Source organism: Artibeus jamaicensis, unplaced genomic scaffold, assembly GCF_021234435.1.
Source record: "Artibeus jamaicensis isolate MK-2021 breed Jamaican fruit bat unplaced genomic scaffold, CSHL_Jam_final contig_923, whole genome shotgun sequence".
NCBI classification, from domain to species: domain Eukaryota; kingdom Metazoa; phylum Chordata; class Mammalia; order Chiroptera; family Phyllostomidae; genus Artibeus; species Artibeus jamaicensis.
This window is the reverse complement of record NW_026522014.1, coordinates 1,675,842-1,699,287: the sequence shown is the minus strand read 5'-3', so window position 1 is coordinate 1,699,287 and position 23,446 is coordinate 1,675,842. Positions and strand designations below refer to the sequence as shown.

General features: G+C 47.9%; 1 protein-coding gene across 1 annotated transcript; it reads left to right on the top strand.

The window, feature by feature from the left end:
- The first annotated feature begins 182 nt into the window (after positions 1–182).
- LOC119042712 (protein lifeguard 1-like) lies at positions 183–17,582 on the top strand. Its single transcript, XM_037136480.2, has 9 exons — positions 183–450; positions 4,799–4,877; positions 5,049–5,102; positions 6,016–6,106; positions 10,719–10,756; positions 10,840–10,927; positions 12,882–12,971; positions 15,461–15,508; positions 17,433–17,582. The coding sequence occupies exons 1-9, from the start codon at positions 183–185 to the stop codon at positions 17,580–17,582; spliced, it is 906 nt and encodes a 301-aa protein (XP_036992375.2).
- Positions 17,583–23,446: the final 5,864 nt, after the last annotated feature.

Sequence of the window (23,446 nt, the reverse complement as noted above, 5' to 3'; positions counted from 1 at the left end):
GGCACCATCTTAGAAGTATTTGTTCATCACTCATTCAACACATGTTGATTAAGCACTGACTTGGTAAGTACTGAGCCAAGGGAGTTAAAATAAGGAGACATCCCCTGAAGGTTATGAGGATGCTATGGTTGTAGTGGGTGTGAGCCAAAGGACCCGAATAACAACTCTCCCCCTCCAGGAAAATGGACTTGGAAGCCAGGGAACCGATAGACCTCGGTGCTGGAGATCATCAACATCTGATCCGGAAAGCAGCCGATGGGAACGTCCAGACCAAAGCTGGTCAGCCCTACGAAACTTCACCTTCCTCCAGGCCAAAACAAACTCATGGGAAGCCACATCCCAAGACTAGTCGGCAAGCAGATTCCTATGTGGTGCAAATTTCAGATGAGAGCACCCCCGAAGACAGCAGTACTTTACCCAGCCCATTCTCAGAAACATCTATCCGCAGAGGTGAGAATCAAGAAATGCACTTTTTAGGAGAGAAAAGCAAATGCTTTCTTAAAATGTTTCCCCAGAGTCAGGAAGATTTTTCCCACTCCTGCTTCATGTGGACCACAGTGTAGGGCCACTACGATAGGTCAGGTCATCCAGGGCATTCAAAGATTTCCAATAAACAGTGACAAACTGTGGTTTTCTTAGAAAATGTGAATTAGTCCATTGACAGTAGAATGTTCTTACCTACACACAATGTAATACTGCAACACTGGCTTTAGTTTTAAAAGAATATTAATTCAATGCCCTAGATATTAACTCTGTACAGGAAATGTGACATCCAACTGTGAGTGAAGAAACCTAAAAACCCGTGGCTTAAATAAGTGAGAATTATTTTTCTTTCATGAAATATGAACTTCAGAGATAAACAAATCCAAGGCAAATGGCACAGGTCACTGCGCCTGCTCTGCCGCCCATAAGGCCTTGTCAGGGCCTGGACGACTTAAAGGCAGACCATGAGCCTTGGGTCCCTGCACTGTCTCCTGGTGGCCCCTACCCTCCTTGTGGCTGGAAAGATGCCCTTTGGAGCTCCCGTCTTCCAGGAAGGACAAGGCAACAGCGAAAAGAGGCCAGGGCGATCTGCCACCCCGGCTCCTCCAGGGGTCGCCATTCACGGATGGACATCCTGCACATCCTCCGAATCCAACCTCTGTTCAGAAACCACATCCAAGAGTTTCCAATCACGTGTCATTGACCCTCCCTGGACCACGTGGCCACCCGCATCTGTAGTTTCCAGTCCAGTCCATTGACACCTTTAACAGGATCTGGGTTAGACAGTGAGGGCACTGGGGAGAATGGATGTCATGAAGCAAGCAGCTGCCTCTGCCACAGGTGCTAATCTTTTGCCACTGCCTGGCAAGGGGAGCATTACTGCACTTAGTTCTTACACCCCTGCAGACAAAGTCCTTGTATGCCACTTCACAGATGGGAAACTGAGGCTTAATGGGTTACAACTAAAAACATACGTAAAGCCTCCTTCCCACTAGTGGAGTTCGCTATTTGTATCTGCCTCTCCCGGAGGACAGAGGTTGCCTGCCCCTCCCCCCTAAAATTACGTAGTTCATAAAACTATGGAAATGCTATGGAAAAAAGGAAGCATATAACAGGGTAAGGAATAAAGAGTTACGGGGCTAGGGAGCTACAGTTTTTAAAGGCAGATTTATGGCACTGGCTGGTGTAGCTCAGTGGATTGAGCACGGGCCTGTGAACCAAGGGATCTCGGTTCCATTCCCAGTCAGGGCACACGCCTGGGTTGCAGGTCAGTTCCCAGCAGGGGACGCATGAGAGGCAACCATGCACTGGTATTTCTCTCCCTCTCTCCTTCCCTTCCCCTCTAAAGATAAATAAAATCTTTTAAAAAAATAAAATAAAAATACCATAAAAAACAGATTTACAGAGATATAGTTTACATATCATAAATTTCACCCCCTTTTTAAGGGTACAGTCTAGTGATTTTTAGTTTACTTAGAGTTTTGCAACCACTGTCACAAAAAGAACCCATATCCGTTAGCAGTCACTCCCCATCCCTTTCTCCCCAGTCTCTGCTAACCACTTATCTGCCGTCTGCCTCTATGGATTTGCCTATTCTAGGTATTTTACAGCAATGGAATTATACAACGTGTGGTTGTTTGTGATTGCCTTCTTTTACTTAGCATGATGTTTTCAGGGTTCATCCATGTTGCGGCATGCATCAGTACCCCATCCCTTCTTCGTGGCTGTATAGTATTCCGCTGCTTGGAGAGACCTCATCTGGTTTACCCATTTCTCAGCTGATGGGCATTTGGATTGTTTCCGCTTTTTGGTTTATTAGGAATAGTGCTGTGATCAACATTCATACAGAAGTTTTTGTGTAGACATATGTCTTCATTTTTCTTGGGTAGGTACCTACAAATTGCTGACCTATATGGTTACTTCATGTTAAATATTTTGAAGAATTGATGAACTTTTCCAAAGCGGCTGCACCTTTTTTTTACATTCCAACCAGTGATATATGAGTGTGTCTGTTTCTCTGCATCCTCACCAACAGTCGTTATTGTTTGTCCTTTTATTACAGTCATTCTAGTTTGTGTGTGAGGGATAGCTCATTGTAGGTTTGATTTGCATTTCTCTAATGACTAATTGATATTAAGCATCTTTTCACATGCTTATCAGCTATTGAAGAAATGTCTACTCAAATCCTTGGACCACTTAAAAAAAACCAACAGATTTTATTAGCTCTCATGATTCTGTGGGTTGACTAGACTCAGTTGGGACGTACTGGTTGTGATGGAGGCTCCTGAGCAGTTTTAATCAGTTGGTGGTTGAAGATGTGACGGCCACTAAGACTCCTTGACGTGGCTGCCAGTGGTGCTAGTTTTGTGGATCTCTTCTTGTGACATGAGCTTCTCATCACATGGCAGCTGGGGCCCAGGAAGAAGCTTACCGGATGGACAAGCGCCATCGTGCAAGCCATTTATCAAGCCTCTGCCTGTATTGCACGTGCTAACTTTTCATGTGGCCAAGCCCAGAGTCGATGTGGGAGGGAACTAACAGCACAAGCATTGCCTATTTTTAATTGTCATTTGTCTTCTTGTTATTGAATTGCACTTCTTTATGTATTCTAGATATGTCCCTGACCAGATCTATGATTCGCAAAACTTCCCCCCAGTTTTTGAGTTTTCTTTTACTTTCAGATTGTGTCATTTGAAGCACAAAGCTTTTACCGTTGATGGAATTCAATTTACTCATTCTTCTTTGCTTGTGTTTTAGGCACCACACCTTTAGAAGTCGTTGCCTGATCCATGCTCACAGAGATTCACACCCGTGTTTCCTTCCACAAGTTGTATTTCTTACGTTACTGTCTATAACCCATTTTTAATGGATTAGTTTTTGTGTATGGATGGCATGAGGAAGGGGCACAAATTCATTTTTTGTATGTGTATGTCCAGGTGTCCCAGCACCATTGGTTGAAAAGACTACTCTTTCTCCATTAAATTGTTCTGGCTCATTAGTTAAACATCGATTGGCAAGATACTATTTCTGGACTTTTGATTCTATTCCATTAACCTATGTGTCTAGTCTTATAAGGTTGGGCCACATTTAGTACTTATTCCCTCAACCCCTGATACATAGCAGGTGTGGAATTAATGCTATAATTGAGTGAATATTTTAATGCAGGCAGCACGCATTTGGTGCATATATATTCTGGTATTTTCATGACGAGGTCTCAGGCCCATTTCTCTGTTGTCACACTTCTTCTACACAGAAATGCCCAGCACAAGGACACAGTTGTGATCCTGTAAGTCGACTTCAAGCACTTCTTCTTTTCTTTTTAAAGTTGGCATAAAGTGCCCTAGTTGGTGTGGCTCAGTGGACTGAGTGCCAGCATGTGACCCAAAAAGTCACCAGTTCAATTCCTGTTCTGGGTCCATGCCTGTGTTGTGGGCTGGGTCCCTTGCTGGGGGCGTGCAAGAGCCAACTGATCGATGTTTCTCTTGTACATTGATGTTTCTCTCCCTTGCTTTCTTCCTCCTTTCTCCTCAATCCAAAAATTGTCATAAAGCCACAAAAAAGATCCTACTTATAATTTGTCAGGTTATCTCATTTCTGCACAAGTACCAGGGAAGGGAGTGGCTAGAGGCAGGTGGTGGGAGAGGGAAGTGGAGGAAAAGCTGAGCCAACTCCCCACAGCCCAAGCCCAAGCCCAAGGGGTGAACACCCACTGCAGCAGCCTTCTCTGTTCTGCTCCAGGGTGTAGGTGGATCCCAATAACAGGTTTGCGACATTCTGCAATTTTGGGGTCACTTTCAGGCCCAAAGAGGACATGGTGTGCATCATAAGGATTTAGATTCTTGAATTAGTACCTAAAATTTGGGGGGTTTCCTGGATAAACCCTCAGGTGTCCAACAAAACACCTCGGACCATTCAGACTGTGTCCTGTGAGGTCCGAAGAGCTGTGTTTCTGTCGTTTTCAATGGGCTAACTCAAAAAGAGCACTCCCTCTCCCATCCTCAACAAATCAGAGGAAAAATTTCTTTTGTTAAGTATCAAAAATAGGTCATCTAGCCCTGGCTGGCATGGCTCAGGTAGTTGGAGCACCAACCTATAAACCAAAACAGCATGAGTTTGATTCCCAGTCAGGGCTCTTGCGGGGGCTGCGGGTTCTGTCCCCAGTCCTGGCACCTGTGATAGGGGACCGGCCAACATTTCGATGTTTCTCTCACATCAGTGTTTCTCTCTTTCTCTCTGGAATAAATCATGAAGTAGGTCATTTATATTTGTGCTTTTGACATTTATTCCATTAAGAATAACGTTTCTGTCTCCCCAGCTTTCATTGTGAAAGTGTTCCTTATCCTGTCAGCTCAGCTGATGGTCACCGGGGCGCTAATCAGTGTGTTCATCTTCTGGTGAGTCTCTGTCTCCGCTGTCGGGTAGATGTTAAGTTGTCCACATTGTCAACGTCAACCATCTAGCATTTCCCCCTTCCTACGAGACTGTTTCACTGCTACTTAAATATTACATTAGGTAGTAAAATTAACTACTGATTGAGTAAAACTATCCATTTCTTTAAAAACCAGGAGAGGTTTAAAAGAGTGGGTGCTCAAGAATCCCTGGTTCATCTATGCAATCTGGTAAGTATTAGGGGATTTAATAAAAAGTGGGTTTTTCTACTAGATATTGATCAAGGTTCTTCATTTAAAATGAGGCGAAGACAACCTCGAGCAACCTTGGTGGCTCAGTGGGTTGGAGCACGGTCCCCTGCACCTAAAGGGCGGGAGCTTCAGGCCCCGGTCAGGGCACGTTCTCAGGTTGCAGATTCCACCCCCAGCAGGAATGCTGCAGGAGGCAGCTGATCGCTGTTTGTCCCTCACATCAGTGCTTTTTCCCCCTCTCTCTCTAAAATCAATAAACATACCCTCAGGAGAGGATTTTTAAAAATTAGGTAAAGATAAAACATTCTTCAAATGACCAAATTATAGAGATGAAAAACAAGCATATCAGTGGTTGCCAGGAGTTAGGTGTATGTGCGCGTGCGTAAAGGGACGGCCCCGGGAGACCTCGTTGATGGTTTAATGACGGGATAGTTTCACATCTTCACTGCGGTGCGGGTCCCATGTACCTACATGCAGATTTCTATCACAGCTCTACGTTATAGCATTATATGCATATGCACGTGGTACCAATGTCATATTACTGGTTTGGGTGCTGCACTAGAAATAACGCAAGATGTAAACATAGAGGGAAATGAAGTAAAGGGTATATGGGAGCTCTCTGTACTTTTGCAACTTTCTGTGAATCCAGAATTATCTCAAAACAAAAAAATTTGAAAAGAGCCTCAAAGCTGTCTGTGGATGGCAATGAGAAAAGTTAATTTTAAAAACTTAAAAAAGGGGTCAAAATTAATAATCCACACTTTTGTTTACTTTATGATAGTTACTATCAGATAACATCACATAATGATATCTACTGCTCTATCCACCTATAATAATCTCACATGATATAATCACTGGAAGCAAATAACACATGGTTTTCAATCATCCTCAGGCCAGTGTTTTTCATTGTGCTTTTTGTACTTGCTTGCTGTGGGAAACTCCGCCGCCAGGTGCCTGCAAATTACATTCTCCTGGGAATATTTGTAAGTAAGCCTTGTTAGCACCTGTCGTAGTTCACCTCTGAAATGCATTTGTGTTACATTATTAAACTCATTCCTTTTATTGCAGAAAACCTTCCTGTAGAATAATACAGGTGGAAATCATTTGTGAGACATTCTCTTGGCTAAATTCTGGTTTCAACAAATACGTAGAATTACTTATGAGATAGTTTCCACACCCTTTTAGTAAACTAGAGAATTGGGGCACCCTGGGCTACTGCCCCCAGAGGCCACACGGGGAACCACTCCCACATCTGAGTAGCGTTTTGGAAATGGTGACCCGAGGGTCCCTGCGGCTTGGCAGGCACAACAGTTTCGTTATGGACAGTGGGTTCCACATTTAGGTCACAAACTCGTGTACAAAAAAATGTAATTTTGTTTATTTTTGTAAAATGTATTTTATTTCTATTTTAAGCCTCACTCAGAGCAGAAAACATCTCAGCTCAGGTTCTCCCCATTTTCCTGCCTTGCATTGCAGTTCAGGAGGGCTTTTCCAGTTCCAAAGAGTTGAGGTCAGAGGCTTCTGGCCCTTGACTCCCCTTCATCCGTGGTCTGGTTCCTGATTTCACCAGCGCCTCCCCGCGTGGCTTCCACTCCCAGGCCCTTTCTCTGCGGCTCAGTGCTGCTTTGGGCCACGGAAAACTGTGTGGCCCCTTTTCTTGCTGCCAGCTCCTTTCTGTGCTGCCCACAGGCACTCTAGGTCCTCACCAGCTCTTAGCGGGTACCTTGGTCTTTGAGATTTTTCAGACCTAAATAAAATCTGAGTTTCTATCATTTTACCCCACCACACCCCAGCGGGGACTGCAGGGCTCCTCCCTTCTCAGGACTCAGTAGCGTGGAAGCACGAGCCCTCCTTTCCCTGACTCTTCTTTCTGCCTCCCAGTCAGACCGTACCTCTCGCCCCTCCCCCACCCCCCAGAGGCGGTAGTCTCCATGAAAATCACTTACAGTGTTTGCTCTCTTGAAAAATCCAGAACAGTCTCAGTGAGATTCTGTTGGCAAAGTAGTTATTTCTCGGAGAGTTGGTGTTCCCTCTCATCCACTGCGGACCACCATCCAATGTCAAGATTCATTTATCAAATGAGATTTCCAGTCAAGATGGTGGCATAGGCAAATACAGCTCATCTCCTCACACAACCACATCAAAATGACAACTAAACTACAGAACAACCATCACTCAGAACCACTGGAAATTGAGTTGAATGGAAGTCTGACAACTATAGAACTAAAAAAACAACATCCATTTAGACTGGTAGGAAACACAGAGATGAGGAGATGTGGAACAGGCTGCTCCCACACCCACAAGGGGTGGATACAAATTTGGGAGGGATATCTCTGGAGTGAGGGTCCGAGCCCCACCCTAAACTCCCATCCTGGGGTTCCAGTGCCAGGCAGATAGGCCGCCAGAACTTCTAGCTGTAAAACCCAGCAGACTTTGAATTGGTGGAAGGAACTACTAGAGTCCCACGCAGTGTCTCTCACAGAGCTCACACACATATTTACTCAGACTCGCTCCCTTTGAGCTCCTGCACTGAGGCAGCAGCTTGAAAGGCACCAGTGGCATATGGGGAGGAACTGAAGTTTCTGGCATCAGGGCAAGAGCTGGGGGACAACTTTCTCCCAGACTCAAAGGTACCGGAAGGCCACTGTTCCTTTTCTGCGCCTTCTCCCCCCCAGGGCCACAGGCAGGGGCCATATCTGAAGCTCTATCAGCCTGGTTCCCATGGTTTGCTCCACCCTAGAGAATCCCTGAGGCTCCCTCCCACCCAAAATACAGCCCGCCCTAGATGTTAACAGTGCTCTTCCATATAAGTGGGTGGTCTTGGCTCATGTTTCACATCATCCTGAATCCTCTGAAATGAGCAACAACCAGCCTAGCAAGCCACCATACCCCGTACCTCTGGCTTAGCAGCCCCAGGCCTGGCATTAGCAGCAGCCAAATTTTGATCACAGTTTGGCTTTGCCTGGGGACCTCCAGGCCCAGTGCATGTAACAGCCAGCTGCGGATTGCTTTGTAGCTCATGCTGTGTGGCTCTGGGTGGAATATGGGTAGTGGAAATATGATAGAAAATTTTAAAAGGGAGGAAAAATAAACCTAGTAGATTAGTACACAAAATGCATGGTCCTATGAGTATTGAGCCGGGATTTGGATCTGCGCCTCCTGGTGGTCAAAGTGAGCAAGGACACGTGGCCAACAGTGGTAACACCCATACAGTACAGATTTCTGTGGCTGGAGAAGGCTGTCTCTCTGATGCCCACATTTGGGCATTTTCTCAGCTGCCAGAGCGTTGAGGGGACTTTCTTAGCTGGTGTGGATACCTGCTTATTGGCCAGGTGAGCAAGTGGGGTCTCCCAGTTTCTGCATGGACCACACTCAGTTAAGAGGTGGGGGCTGAAAGCCAGACAGAAAGATACTGAGAATTTGGAGCAGAAGCGATGGGGCTGGGAGTGAGGGGGGTGTATTTTTAAAGAAATTTTTTACCTAAAATTTTTCAGTGGTTTTGGCCCTGGCCGGGCTGCGCAGTTGGTCAAAGCGCTGGCCCGGGCACCGAGAGGCCGCTGGTGCCATCCCTGGTCAGGGCGTCTGGGAGACCACCCATCAATGTCTCTCTCTCTCACATCTGCGTTTTTCTGTCTGTCTCACTCTTTCTCTCTCTCCCTCTCTCTCTAAAATCAATAAACATACCCTTGAGTGAGGATTATACATTTTTCACTGGTTTTAATGTTCTTTTATTATGATTATCATTACAAGAAGAGATCAGTGCTATTGGTCTTAAAGGAAGCTCTCATCTCTGAGTTTTTGCTGTTTATCTCAAAGCCGGTAAAGCTGAGTACAGGAATAAAGTGGTAAGAACTCGTTATATTTTCTAGACTTTATGTCTTCACCAAGTATTAGGAAATATGTGGAGAAAACCATTTCAGAAAAGGAGTTGAATGACAAGAGGAAAACAGCAGCCCCCTGGAGACTGCTTTTGCCCTGCAGACCCGTGGCCCCTTGACCCACGGTCTGAGCTTTCAAAGCCAGCGGGCGATTTGACTTCCAAGGCCTCTTGTGATTCACTGGCCTCCTCTTGGGAAAACTGAAGGGTGGTTTCCAGCTCGAAATCATTCCCTCTCCTTCCTCCCATGCCCTTTTCTCTCCCCCCTTTCTCTCCCTCCCCTTCTCCCTCTCTCTTACACTTCTTCCATGTGCTCCTGAAGATGGAGAAATAGGAAACAACTGAGCAAGTAGAAAGAAAAAAGTCCATCTTGCCCTGGCTGGCGTAGCTCAGTGGATTGAGCGCGGGCCTGCGAACCAGACAATCGTGGTTCGATTCCCAGTCAGGGCACATGCCTGGGTTGCAGGCTGGTTCCCTGCAGGCCAGTTCCCAGCAGGGGACGCACGAAAGGCAACCGTACATTGATGTTTCTCTCCCTCTCTCCTTCCCTTCCCCTCTAAAGATAAATAAATAAAATCTTTAAAAAAAAAGAAAAAAGTTCATCTTGAGAGGAAGGCCAGAAGCAAGCACATTATGAAAATATCATGTGGATGTGGAACAGATACACTTTTTAATAAAACGTATAATGGAAATAGAGACGGCTTACTTGGTACGTTTAACAAAGTAGGCACTGACTCACCGGGTCTGGGGAATGTCGAGGCAACCCAGGAGTCTCAGGGCCCAGCTTCTGTCCCTTCTTTCATCCTGTATGTAGGTGCTTGGTGAGCCCGCCCCTCCACCAGCCCCGGCACTGTGGGGCGGATCTGTCCTCATTTTTATTCCCTGACACTGGAGGATTCTTGCCTGGCTCTCGTGGGTTTGCAGTCTCTGGAGGCACCATGGACGAGCGTCCTACCCACTAGGAAGTGTCCCAGGCCCTGCAGCTGCTCCCCGCTCATCGTCGTTCTTCCCTGACCTGCGCTCCCCCTCCTTTCCCCTTGGGCTCACGTCCTCCCGGTAGCTGCCTGCTGGCTCTCAGCACCTGCCTCTCTCCGCTGCCCCATCGGGCCCATGGGACGCCCGCGGCCTGATGCAGCCCCGATGCAGCTCTTTCCGGAGCGCTGGACGGGCACCTGCAGGTGTAGCACATGCTCCGTAAAGAAGTGCCTTCCCCCTGCCCTTCCCCCTCGTTGCCAGAAAGTCTCATCCCTCATCCCACCCCTGAGGTTGGAAGAAGTATTTTGCTCTCACCCGAGCACTGTGGGAAAGGTACTGACACTGTGGGTGCAGCGACAGTAGACACAGCATAGTCTGCTCTGATAAAATGCTACAGTTCTGTCTGGATGGCCCCGTTTGGTTAGCCTGCGCGCGGCCTAACCTTCCAGGTAACCATGTGCGTTGGTGTCCACATTCCTCATCGGTACATATTTGATCCACTAGACATGTTAGAAGTTGTTACTGTGCCCTAAAATTTTTACTGATAAAAGAATTTTCTCTTGTGAGTCTTGGGGAGACTTTTAAGGAAATGTTTGGCTCCACCGTTCATGTCGTTTTGTAACCCTCTGCCCGGCCGCCCGGGCGCTGGGACCCCAGACCCGCACACCCACCGCCGCGGTCCTCTCCTCCGGGTGCCGGCCTTGCGGATCGGGCTCCTGACTGACTGTGAATTTTGTTTTTAGACAGTTCTCCAAGGTCTGCTGCTAGGAGCCGTGTCAGCGTAAGTCTCCCACGCACGTTTTCTTCCCCGTGTGTGCTTTTCCTGGATTGGATGTGAACAGTAATCACGCTCTCTGGTTTTAGTTTCTATGACGCTGAGGAAGTGTTATGGGCCATAGCAGCAACCTCTCTGGTGACGTTATCGCTCACTTTATTTGCTCTTCAGACAAAAGTATGTATTATTGCAACAGACGGCTGCCCTAAGGGAGCGAACGGACACGTTCCTCGGCCCCCCCTCCCCCTCCCTCCTCACGCCTCCTGCTCTCCCGCCCTGTGGGACTCACCCCTGCGGCCTCCTCCTCGCCTTCTGGCTTCTCGGCTTTCCTAGTGAGGACGTTGAGAAAGCGAAAAAGAAACAGGCGACATTGATTATAACATATTTCACTTCACCCAATGTATGCAAAATATTATCATTTCAACAGGTAATCAATGTAACAAAATCCTAATGAGCTAGTTTGCATTTTTTAAATTAAAATCAAGTCCAGTGTGCATTTTGCACTGATAGCACATCTCGTTTGGACCTGCCGCGTTCCAGGTACTTGGTAGGCACAGGTATTGGAAGGTCACCTGTAGACGAGCGTTTAGCAGCATCGGCGTCGCCCGGGAAGCTGTGAGACCGCAGATCGCTGGGCTCCACCCCTGGCCTTGCAGCCTCGGAGGCCTGGGAGGGGGGCCAACAGTCTGCCCTTCCCGGGCGGTGTTGACGCTGAGGATCCGAGACCCACACTGGGTAATACAGGACTTCAGGTCACACACTCTCCGTGTGTTAAGGAATTAGACAAAAACTCTTGCAAGAAAATGTCTTGGATTCAAGGGTCTTCTTTTGCTGCACAATCCCAAATTTTTCAGTCAAGCAGATGAACATTCCCCCTTTAAAAAAAATATTAATGCCCCCCTCCAGGTGGATCTGGTCACTGATTTGTATAAAACAAAAAAGGGTATTAATAAAGTTCAACATTTTTTTAATGTTGATCATTAACAGTAATTTTTGAAAGCTTAGTTTATATATACATTTTTATTCAAAGATACACATACACATGTAAAAAAAAGGTGCCCAGTTAAACACTGGTCTGTTTCATTGCATTAATGTATTCTATGCACACACTTTAAAAAACATGAATAATGGCTGTCCCCACAAGCCAAGATGCAGGTTTGAACCCCCAGTCAGGGCGCGTACAATGATCAACCAGTAAATGCACCAGTTAGAGGAAACCAAATCAGTGTCTCTCTGTCTGTCTCTCTGTCTCTCTGTCTCTCTAGCTCTGTCTCCCTCCCTTCAACCAATAAATACATTTTAAAATTAAAAAATGAGAAATTAGGATCGTACTTGTGATCATATTATACATACAAATTTATATCCTACTCATTCAATGTACCTTATTTTTTAAAGATTTTAGTTACTTATTTTCAGAGAAGGGAAGGGAGGGAGAAAGAGAAGGAGAGAAGTGTCAATGTGCGGTTGCCTCTCACGTGGGTGCCCACTGGGGACCTGGCCAGCAACCCAGGCACGTGACCTGAGTGGGACTCAAACTGGAGACCCCCTTCGGTTCACAGCCCGTGTTCAATCCAGTGAGCTATGCCAGCCAGGGTTCAACATACCTTTTAATGTGCACAGAAATAGAGGAGTGTACCGAACCCCCCTGAACCCATTACCCGGTTTCAACAGTTACCACCTCATGGCTCCTCTTATCCCATCCACAGCCCCACCCCTCATGGGCAAGGCCAGGCAATAGGACACTTTTTTGTCCCGCTTTCAGTGGTCAGGGCTAACGAATTTCCATGGTTTTGGAACTGGCCTGGGGTAAATTATTAGCAAAAGAGCCAGTTTCCGGCCCTGACTGTGTGGCTCAGTTGACTGGGGGTCGTCAGCTGGATTCCTGGGCAGGGCACGTGCCGGGGCGCTGGGTCTGGTCCTTGGTGGGGGCGCCCAGGAGAGGCCACAGACCCACGCGTTTCATATCGGTGCTTCTCTCCCTCCCTTCTCCTTTCTCTAAAAGTAAATAAATGGAATCTGGAAAAGAAGGGGGGCCGCTCCTGTCTGTGGGGTGTAAGGTGCTTCTCTACAGAGCCCGGAATTCCTGACAGGCGGTGACTGAGTTGCTGTGCGGCCCTTTCTGTCTCCTCAGTGGGACTTCACCCTGCTGAACGGAACGCTGTTCGTCTTCCTCTTGGTGCTCATCATCTACGGAGTCCTCCTGCTCTTCATACAGTCATACGTACGTGGCCTCTCATTTGGAGACCTCTGAGAATCGTTGGCCATCTAGGGGGAGGCGCTGGTGGTGTCGGAATGGACCCTCTCAGCAGCAGGCACCCAGAGGACAAATGGGAGGAGGTTCACGGGGGGGGAAATGTCTGTGAGAGGAAGGGGTCGGGGGTGACGAAGGCTGGAAGAGCTGTCAGACAGCTGCAGTGGCAAATGTGACCCCAGGTGAAGGACAGGGAAGGCGGTGGGTGGGAGCATTCTAGACTGCGGGGGGGTTCCGCAAGGCCGCCGGGAAGTTTTGGAGCTCAAGACCACCACAGTGTGGTGGCCCTGTGCCCCCCAGGAAGGACCCTGCTGCTCCGACCAATGACTGAGAAGTGGAGTGGGTCCCAGGAGCAAACAAACCGTGGGTGCTGGGGCCCTCACACTCCCTCCCAGGAGCGGGAGGGCTGGGAGGCCTGTCCTGGTGGCCACCCGGTGTGGTGTGCTTGGGGGGACCATGGGCAGGGGTCTGGGGCGCGAAGGTGGAGGTCCTGCCCTGGACTGCAGCTGTCCCTCCCTCAGAGGAGCTTGCGGTGGACCCCCCACAGGGCGGACCAGACACCTTCTGTACGTGGGTGCTGCCTGTTTGGAGTTACGGGAGTGGAGAGACAGGCTCGCTAGGACTTTTCCAGCAGCATGCTAGTGAGGTTCCTTATTTTCAATCCCAGCTTTTTTCCCCTTTCATTTACTCATTGACTTCTTACTACATGTTGGACATAGGCCCATGTGTTTTTCATATAGGCATCAAATTTAATTTGATGAATCAAAATATTCCTGAAAAGTACATATCTCATCTGTCTTATAGATAAGAAAACAGGTTTAAAGGAAGTAGATGATTCAGCCTAGTTCACACCGGGCGTAGGTGGCCCCAAGGCCGGGTCTGTGTGACTCTGGTGCCCAAGCTCTGTCCATCACATGGCCCTGTGTGTGCACAATGGCTGAGGGTGCAGAGGCAGGGGCCCGGGGCCTGGCCCTGAGGTCAGCTGCCAGTGGCCCCTGGCTGGGGGCCCCCCGGGGCCAGTTCCACCGAGTTCTGGCCTGAGACCTGGAACCACAGGTTTAATGCCCCAAGGCCGACTTGGCCCAGTTGCTGAATCAAAGAGCTGCATGGGCAGCAAGTGGACTTCATCAGCGATCTCCACATGTGTAGCCAGCACTGATCTTCACATGTGTAGCCAGCATTGATTCAGCCTTATGAATGACCAGACAGGCCTACAGCATGGGAGGGAGCATCCGTGTGTTAGAGATAAACTTGAAGACATCATAAAGATTTAGGCCTCAGTGCTCCACTTGTTACTGACAGTGGCACAGACATGGCAGTGAGAATACAAATATTTATTAGGTGGGTTCCATGGGTCTTTACAATAAATGGGTGCAGTTAAGAAACAATGTTTCCTACTAGGTGAATGGACCCTAGTTCCCGTTCTAAATTCCTCTCACAAGTATCTACCGTAGTCTTGCCCATATGTATCAGCGGGAGACTTTGCCAGAACCTTGTCCGAACGATGTGCTTGTTTGACTCTGGCAATTTTGAAGTCTTCAGATTGCAGGAATTAGGAGTTTTCTTACCATTAGCTCAGTCTGTAAGCACCGTGCCTCACAGAATCACTGACCCCTGACTCCTCCTTCACTGAGCCCCTTCCCTGGTTAGCAGAGTGCTTTGCCCGCCCCCTGGGGCCAGCTGTCTTGTCCTGCAAAGGGAACCCCATTGTTTTCCTCAGACGTCATGCCTCACTCTCTCATCCTCTCCCCACACAGAGCCAAACCCTGTGGTGTTTAGACTAGGCTCATATTCTGATCAGGACTCTTCTGGTTGCAAAGAACAGACAGATACTGCTCAGGCTAGCTCAAGGCAAAGATCTGAGGGAACCCCATGGAACTTCTAGAAGAGCCAGCATTCACGGGAATGGAGGCCCCATCTTCCTCTCCTGGGTTGTTTGGCCACCTCTGCTCGTACAGTGACGGCTGCGAGCCCAGCTATTCATGTAACCACCTCTGCTGCTTGGAGCCCTCAATCCTGAAAATGGATTCTGACCGGCCTGCAGCATGTTTGATAACGGTCACATATAAGAGAACCCTGGTCATGAGAGATTGGCCGCCGCTGGCGGGAACATCCCCCCTCTCCTCAGCCAACTCTAGCCATGGTGTGTGGGCATCGCCGTGATCCCAGAAACCCGCTCCGAGGGCTGAGGGCAGGGCAGATGCTCTGGGAGGGCTTTGCGGGTGGGGCGAGAAGCGAACCACATCTCCTGTGTTCTGCCTGTCCTACCTGCCCTGCCCGAGCGCTTGCTTGAAGAAGCTGATTTGGCCCATACAGTGGCAGTTAACTGATGATGTTCAAATAAGATGAATTTGCTCACAGATTCGACTTTCTCAATATTGATCTAGTCTAAGCGCAGCAAGTCCTTTTGTTATCTCAAACCTTGTTCTTAATATTCAGACGTGTCCTTTCTTTTGCAGTGGTTGCATCTGTTGTACGCTGGACTCGGAACGGTGCTGTTCTCGCTTGTGAGTCCGTCTCCCCCTCCCTGTGGCAGGGAGTGTGTGACGAGGCTGCCTGAGCCCTTGTGCTGGGCGCGCGGTCAAGCAGTCGGTCATTCACTGGCAAGAGCTCCTGGAGATTGGTTTCTCCTCCCCGTCCTCCTCCTCCTTTTCTGAGGATGGTTTTTAAGAGCACTTTTAAGTTCACAGCAAAATCAGGAGGAAGGTTCAGAGGTTTCCCACCCAACACAGCCTCCCCCATTACCACCACCAGCACTCACCAGAGGGTGGGTTTGTTACACTGAAGAACTACAGTGACCTGTCAACGTCGCCCCAAGTCCACGGTTAATGTTAGGGGTCATCTCAGAGTACGTTCTATGGGTTGGATACATGCAGACTAAATGACGGGCTCCATCATTATGGTACAGGGCAGGGGACTCTCACTGCCCTAAAGGCCCTCCGTGCCCCGTCCATTCACTCCTCCCCGGGGCCCGGCCACGGGCATCCACTGACTTTTTACTGCTCCCAAGTTTGGCCTTTTCCAGGATGTTACATGGTAGCCATCACAGAACGTGTAGCCTTGTCAGGTTGGCTTCTTTCACTTAGTAAGATACACTTTAGATTCCTCTGTGTCTTTTCATGGCTTGAGAGCTCATTTGTGTCTGGATGCGCGACAGTGTATGTATCCATCCACCTACTGAAGGACATCTTGGTTGCTCCCAAATTTTGGCAATTTTGCATAAAGCTGCTCTAAACATCCACATGCAGGTTTTTGTGTGAACATAAGTTTTCAACTTCTTTGGGTAAATACCAAGGAATATGACTGCTGGATTACACAGTAAAAGTGAAAACTTTCCCCCAAGTTGCTGGAATCACATGGGGGGAGGGGAGGGAAATGGGGAGAAGGGACAGGAGCGGTCCAGGGGCGGCACCTGCTTTGGCACACCCCCCGGCCTCGGGTGTGACTCCCGTGTCCACCGCTCTGATCACGCACGTGACTTTCTCTTCTTGGAGGCTGTCAGTCTCACTTGCAACTGGGTTATTCCCATGTTACATGACATGATGTGTGCAATGAACTGGCGTGAGCCTACCCTATTCCCTCCCTTCCTCCTGCTTCTTACAAGCCCGAGTGGGAATCAGCATCCAGGGCTGGTGGAGACCTGAGTCATGGGCTCGGTCTCACTGAAGTGGGTGTTCTAAAGTGGGTGGTTTCCCCAAATATTCTACCCGAAGACAGATGTTCTGTCTGATGGCTCTGCCTTACAGCACTGGCCTCTTAGTCTAGAATCTGGAGAGGACGTAGTGAGGAGCTGCTGACTTTTTCTCAACTCATGCCGCCCGGGGTGCTCACTTGGTGAGAGCACTCGCTGACCTTTTTCTTGATGTCTTAGGAGCTCATAATTTTACCCACTGTGTCTGAGCTAAAATGTTTACTTTTGGGGGGTCATTTAACCATAAATCCCCTCTTCTCCTCATTCTGTTTTGGGAACACTGACATCATCCTAAAGCTCCAAGAATTCAGGAATGTCGCTGTGCGCGAATCTAAATGTTGGGGAACCACTTTGTTTCCCTTCTGCGAGAACGGGCAGGGAAGTGGCAGACACGGGGCGTTTTGTAGTTCAGCGCTGTGTCCGGTGGGCCCAGCCGGCCGCGGTGCTGACTAAGGGCGAGAGGCTCCCGCGCTCCCACAGCAGAGGCGGCCTCCCGGTCTGGGCCCACCGGCTGCAGGACACAGCGCTCGAGGTGGGAGAGGACACACTTGGGAGCACCGTGAACGTCTGAGGCTGCGAGAGTAACACATACAGCCACAAAGTGGCTTTCCGCCGTGTCTGTGCGGACGCTAAAACAATTTTAGGACAGTTTCAGATAGAAATGGATTAAGATGATGCGAGACAGTGATTGGATAGAAATGAATGATTTAAGTAGCTAATTTTTCTTTCTTTTCTTTAAGTACCTGGTGATGGATGTGCAGCTGATGGTGGGCGGGCACCATCACTACAGCCTGAACCCTGAAGAGTATGTGTTCGCTGCGCTGAACATCTACTTGGATATAATCAACCTTTTCCTCTTTATTTTGCAGCTGATTGGACTGAGACAGTAGGTCTCACGGTCAAGGCCAGCTTCTGTTGACAGGAGGGAGGGAGGGGCATGTGTTGCCAGGCTCAGGCATGCAGAGGTGGCTACTTCGTAAGAGATTTTATCCTAAAAAAACCCAAAACATTCTCAAGTACTTTTTTGTTTTCAAATGAAAGCAAGCATTCAGTATATGGCAGCTGTAGCTGTTACATTTTAAGTTCTATTGTCATGTTGCAAAACTTCCTGGGGACATTTCCGATGTTTATAAATTTAAAAGATGAGTATCCCAATGACATACATTCGTAAGATGCCTGGTAGTTGGTTGAAGTTTCCAGGAAGTATTTAAACTGTAAGCACCATCTACGTGAGTAAAATTGCACACAGAAACTTGTATTTACTTCATTCTCTTCTGGGCATTCTGGGGGAATATCCTGGCCCAGTCTGACTTCAGGAATAAGGTAAACCAACGTGCTCCGCCTTTCTCCTGGATGCTAGAGTCAGACTGCAGGGAGTAACAAAATACCTGCCTGGTGGGGGTGGCCAGGAGGAACGAGTTCACGTACATGGAAGGCTCAGGACACAGCCCTGCCTGCTGTTGTCCCGTCTCACCTAGACTTCGGGGCTCAGCTCAGAGACCACCTCCTCTGACTGTCTGAGGCAGCTGGCCTCCTCGGAAGGCCTCCATCATATTAAAGAAATTTATTTCCATTTTAATTGTGATGAAATACACGTATCAGAACTTACCATCTCAACCATTTGAAGTATACGGTTCAGTAGCATTAAGTGTACTCACATTATTGGGACACCAATCTCCCAAATTTTTTCACCTTGCAAAATGGAAACTCCACACTCATCAGTCAACAAGAAGCCCCATTTATTTTGCACTGATTTATTTATTCACACACATCTGATAACCCGTTTGATGGTGTCCCTGAGGGGGACTGGACAGATCTCCACGGCATGGGTGAATTGTGCGTGGGGATACAATTAGATGGACTCCTCCGGTCTCTCTGGAATGATTCCCCATAGATCTTAACTTCTAGACTTAACTGAATTTACAGATCTCAGGTAAGGCACTTGAGTTGCAGCACCAGCACCATGTGACTAGAGTCCCACGCACCTGGCTGTGTGATGACCTGTCATATTTCAGATTAGCCCTACCTCCACTACCTTGGTGACACGTCTTACAGTGTTTCTAACCTCATTACTATCAGCAAATTCCTGAGGATGAGAGGAACCTGTGAGTGTGAACAAGCAGAAGAGAAAGGAATGTGAAAGCCAGCCAGCCAAAAAAGTCCGGGAGGACCCTCTCAAGCTTCTGGGTCTAGAGAGCTTAACACACATCACCTTGTGTGCACCTGTCAGAGGCTTTGGTGCCAAAGTCATGGTGAACCTACTCCACACAAGCAAGTTCAGCCGGAGAACCTGAGGCTTTGCATATTCTCCTAGCAGCAAGAAAATCTTCCTGCATTTAACAGGACATGCTGGCCAATTTCTTTTGGTTTGTTTTTTTAATATTTTATTTATTTACTTTTTAGAGAGAGGGAAAGGGAGGGAGAGAGGGAAACATCCGTATGAGAGAGAAACATCGGTTGCCTCTTGGGTGTGTGCTCCGTCCAGGGACTGAACCCACATCCCAGGAACGTGCCCTGACAGGGAATCGAACTGGTGACCTTCTGCTTTGTGGGGCCATGTCCGACCAACTGAGCCACACCGGTCAGGGCTGGCCGATTCTTCTCCATGTTCAGCATGTCTGTTGTCTCAGCAACGTTCCCCACCACACATGGTCCATTGTGTGTCTATTCTATGTGCCATTAAATAGTGGCGACGACTCAGTTAAAAGAGATTCCAATGCTTATGACAATCTTTTTGATTTCTGCATTTGATAAAGAGTCTGAGCAGTCAGCCACATGAGTGGACTAATTTGTCCTCAATATGGGAAATTCATCTCTTGAGACCAGAGTGCACAATTTAAACACCTGTCAGGAGTGGTCCCAAATCCATTTGTACATCAACTCAAGATGCCCGTAATGGGGCACTGGAAGCTTACAGGGAATGGGAGAGGAAAATCCAGAGCAGAAGTCAGGTTATACTTTCTATAGTGCCCACAAATTCGGGGCCTGTCATTCTAACTTTTGTTCTTTGAATTTTCCCACGAGTATTCCCTCATTGTAGCTCTGGGCATGGACTGATAAGCACAGCTGTCTACGTGCAAGTGGTCCTGGCGAAACCGCTCCTGTTAGAGGCGAGTGCGCAGTCAGCCACGTTCTTTTCAAAGCCGGTGTGCCGTGCTGCGCTCACAGGCTCCAAGGATGTGAGTCAACAGCCAGATGATGTGGCATGCATTTGACATTACTGTCAAGAACGAATGTGGGCAGTTTTAGGACCCTTTGCTTCATGGAAGTCCTTGAAACAAATGAACCAACTGAAGTTATCTTCAATGGCCCCAGGTTGCAGCACTACGAACAGCGTGCCATGTACAAAGTAACAATGATCTGACAGGTGTTCTAAGGCAGGGGTCGGCAAACTATTGTCTGCGTGCTGAGTCTGGTTTACCTTTAAAAACAAAACTTTTAATTTTGAAATACAGACTCACAAGGAGTTGCACAGATAACAGGTCCTGTGCGCACTTTACCTGGTCTCCCCTGCCTGCCCCCCACCATGGTTTTCTCTTACAAAATGCACACTATCAAAACCAGAGTTGTTGTGGGTGCCGTATGTATGTACAGTTACTTCATCACATGTAGATTCCTGTAGCCGTCACTGCAACCATGACACTGACTATTCTATCACCAAGGACATCCCCTGTGCAACCCCTTTATAGCCACACGCACACACCTCTCTGCACCCCCACTTTTGGCGACCACTGATTTGCTTCTATCTCTATTGTTTTGTCATTTCAAAAATGTTACATAGGTGGAATTGCACTGCGACACTGTGACATTTCAAGATTGGCTTTTTTCCAATCCACACAGTGCCCTTGAGATCCAACGAAGTTGTTGCCAGTTGTGCCAATAGTCCATTCCTTTTACTGTCGAGTCCAGTTCCCTGACATGGACGTGCCACAGTTAACCGTTCACCTACTGCAGGACATTTGGGGGGACTCCAGTTTCGGGCTGTTGCAAGTGCAGCTGCCGTACATCACATATACGGGTTTTCATGTGGACATGTTTTCACATCTCTGTGATAAATGTCCAGGAGCACAAATGCTGAGTCATGCTAAGTACATGGTTAATCTTTAAAGAAATTGCCCAGCTACTTTCCAAGGTGGCTGTACCATGTTACACCCTCACCAGCAATGTATAAGTGATCCATCAGCATTTGGTGTTGCTATTTGTTTTAGCCATCCTGATAGGTGTGTAATGTGTCTCGTGATTTAAATTTACATGTCCTGATGGATAGTGGTGTCGACCATCGTTTCTATGCTTATTTCTTAACTATGTATCCTCTTCTGTGAAATGTCTCATGTCTTCTGTCCATTTTATATTCAATTGTCTTTTTACTGTTGAGTTTTGAGAGTTCTTTACATATTCTAGGCACATAGTTGGCAAGTATTTTCTTCCAGTCTATAGCTTGTCTTTCCATCTTCTCCATAAGGTCTTTTGCAAAGTTTAAAAAGTCCAATTTAATCAATGCTTTCTTTAATGGATTATACTTTTGCTAAGAATTCTCTGCTTAGCCTAGAACATAAAGTTTTTTTTCCTAAGTTTTGTATTTTACATTTAAACCTGTGACCCACTTTGTTTTATATCAAGTGTAAGGGTTAGGGAGAGACTCATACATTTGTACCTGATTGCGGACTGCACCGGTGCCCTTTATTGCACAGACTAACCTGCACTGTATTGCTTTTGCACCTTTGTCAAAATCACTTGATGAGGTTTCCCACCAGTATCATAGTTGTGATTCCTGTAGTCTTGGAATGGGGTAGGATGATCCCTCCCACTTCAATTTTATTCTTTGAAATAGTTTTAACCATTTTAGTTCCTTTGCCTCTCCATATCAATTTTAGATCTTTCTTTTCTATAGCTACAAGGGGCGGCTGGGACTTGGCAGAAACTGCTGCCAAGCAGATGAACCCAGGCCAGGTACCTGTGAACTGAGACCTCCTACTAAACCAGCGGCTTTGTTTTAGGCAGTGAAGTTGGGCAGATAATACACCCCCCCAAAGGGGTAGCTACTACTTTCATGTAAAATCAAGATACTGCTATGGTCAGGCTAGCTGCATTCTGAAATGCACCATTTCTGTTTGACCTGCAAGGCCTGCTGGGCCCATGTTAATTCTCCAATTGCAGCTCACCCACCGTAAAGTGAAGATGACACACATTACGCCTCACAGGGCTGGCATTCAGTTTCAGCAAGAGTCTAGGAACAGAATCGTTCTCCAAAACGGGTGTACTTCATGGATGCGTCCAGCAGATGGCGACGTTGTGCTGGGAAAGGGCCTGAATACTCAGATTGCCACTAAGTTTAACAAAGGCAGTGATTTCCAGTAACAGAAAAACTGAAGAGATGTACCAACGAATTTACCCGGTATTGATGCAACTACACAACATTTTATATGCAACATGTGGACTTCAATATTATAGAATTTGGCCTTTAAAAACGAGTTTACACATAAACAAAGTTACTCTTTACTAATCTGTCCTAACCTATGAAGTATTGCACCAACAAACCTCCCATAGCTTTTTACCATGTGAGGTGATGTAAATAGACAATTCCTCCCTTAAGACAAGGTTAATTGTATCCAGATTCTAGGAAAAAACAAAGGATTACTGCGAGCAGGGGAACAAAGGTGACTGCACTTTCTCCTCCTGGGATTCTGTCTCGTGTCTGCTGGGCCACCCCAGAGGGGGGACAAGGAGCCAGGCTAGGGGGTGATCCATGCCCACCTCTCTGCACACGGCCGTCCCTGAACCCGAGAACCCACCCGACAATTATGAGACCGGTACTGATGGGCACAGAACACATTCCTTGTGTTAGGCATTTGGATTTGGAAGCCCAACATTCCGCTGAATCACCTAGAGGGCCCGACCCACAAGGGAAGCCCCTCCTGCCCCCTACTGTGTCCAGACTTTCTCCCAGCTGAGTTGTCTAACATGTATGTCAGTCAGGAGCTACTGCCAGGTGACAAATGGGTGGCAGATCACCATACCCCCTTGCCATGGGGCGAGGAGGCCCGGGGACCGGAAGGCTAGCCTGCGTGGGTCGTCCTTCTCCTGTAGCCCCTTGCTCCAGGGTCAGTGTCCGCACAGTAGCACAACTCCCTCTCCCCTGGCAGTGGTGAGGCCAGTCGGCGTCTAGACGCCGCAGCCCGTGGCATCTCGTATCACTCCTGCACCCAGCACCTTGTCCTCACGGCCGGCTACATCAGATGCCCGGTGCTGTGAGGGCGGCCTGACCTGCACTTTCAGGCAAGGCTTTGCATTCGCCTAAGCATTTGGATAGTGTTGTGATTACTTGTTGTCCAGCCATATAAATGTCTAATGTTTTTGGTCCACTCAAAGCTCTCACACAGCCAGCTTCTTATTGCTGATACACTGATTTTATGTTTGGGGACTCTGACTCAGTAGGTGCAGCCATACTGCCTTTCAGGTAGGGCTACGGGAATTTTTGACTCCTGGTCATGAAAACATTCCTTCTTCTGCTCGCCTGCAGGAGTTAGCAACAATCAAGGAACCATCTGAACAGCTTATTTCAGTCCTACCTTTTATCCCTAAGCCTTTAAACATCAGCTCAAGTCCAGTTCAGCAAGAGGTAGGACAGTGGGAACCGGTACTCTTTTCCCCCATCCCTTACCTACTACTTGGGTGAGAGTTCACTACCACACAGACTTCAGAGTCCTGTATGCCCTCCCGTGGCCCATGATTCCTCTCCCAGAAAATCATGTCT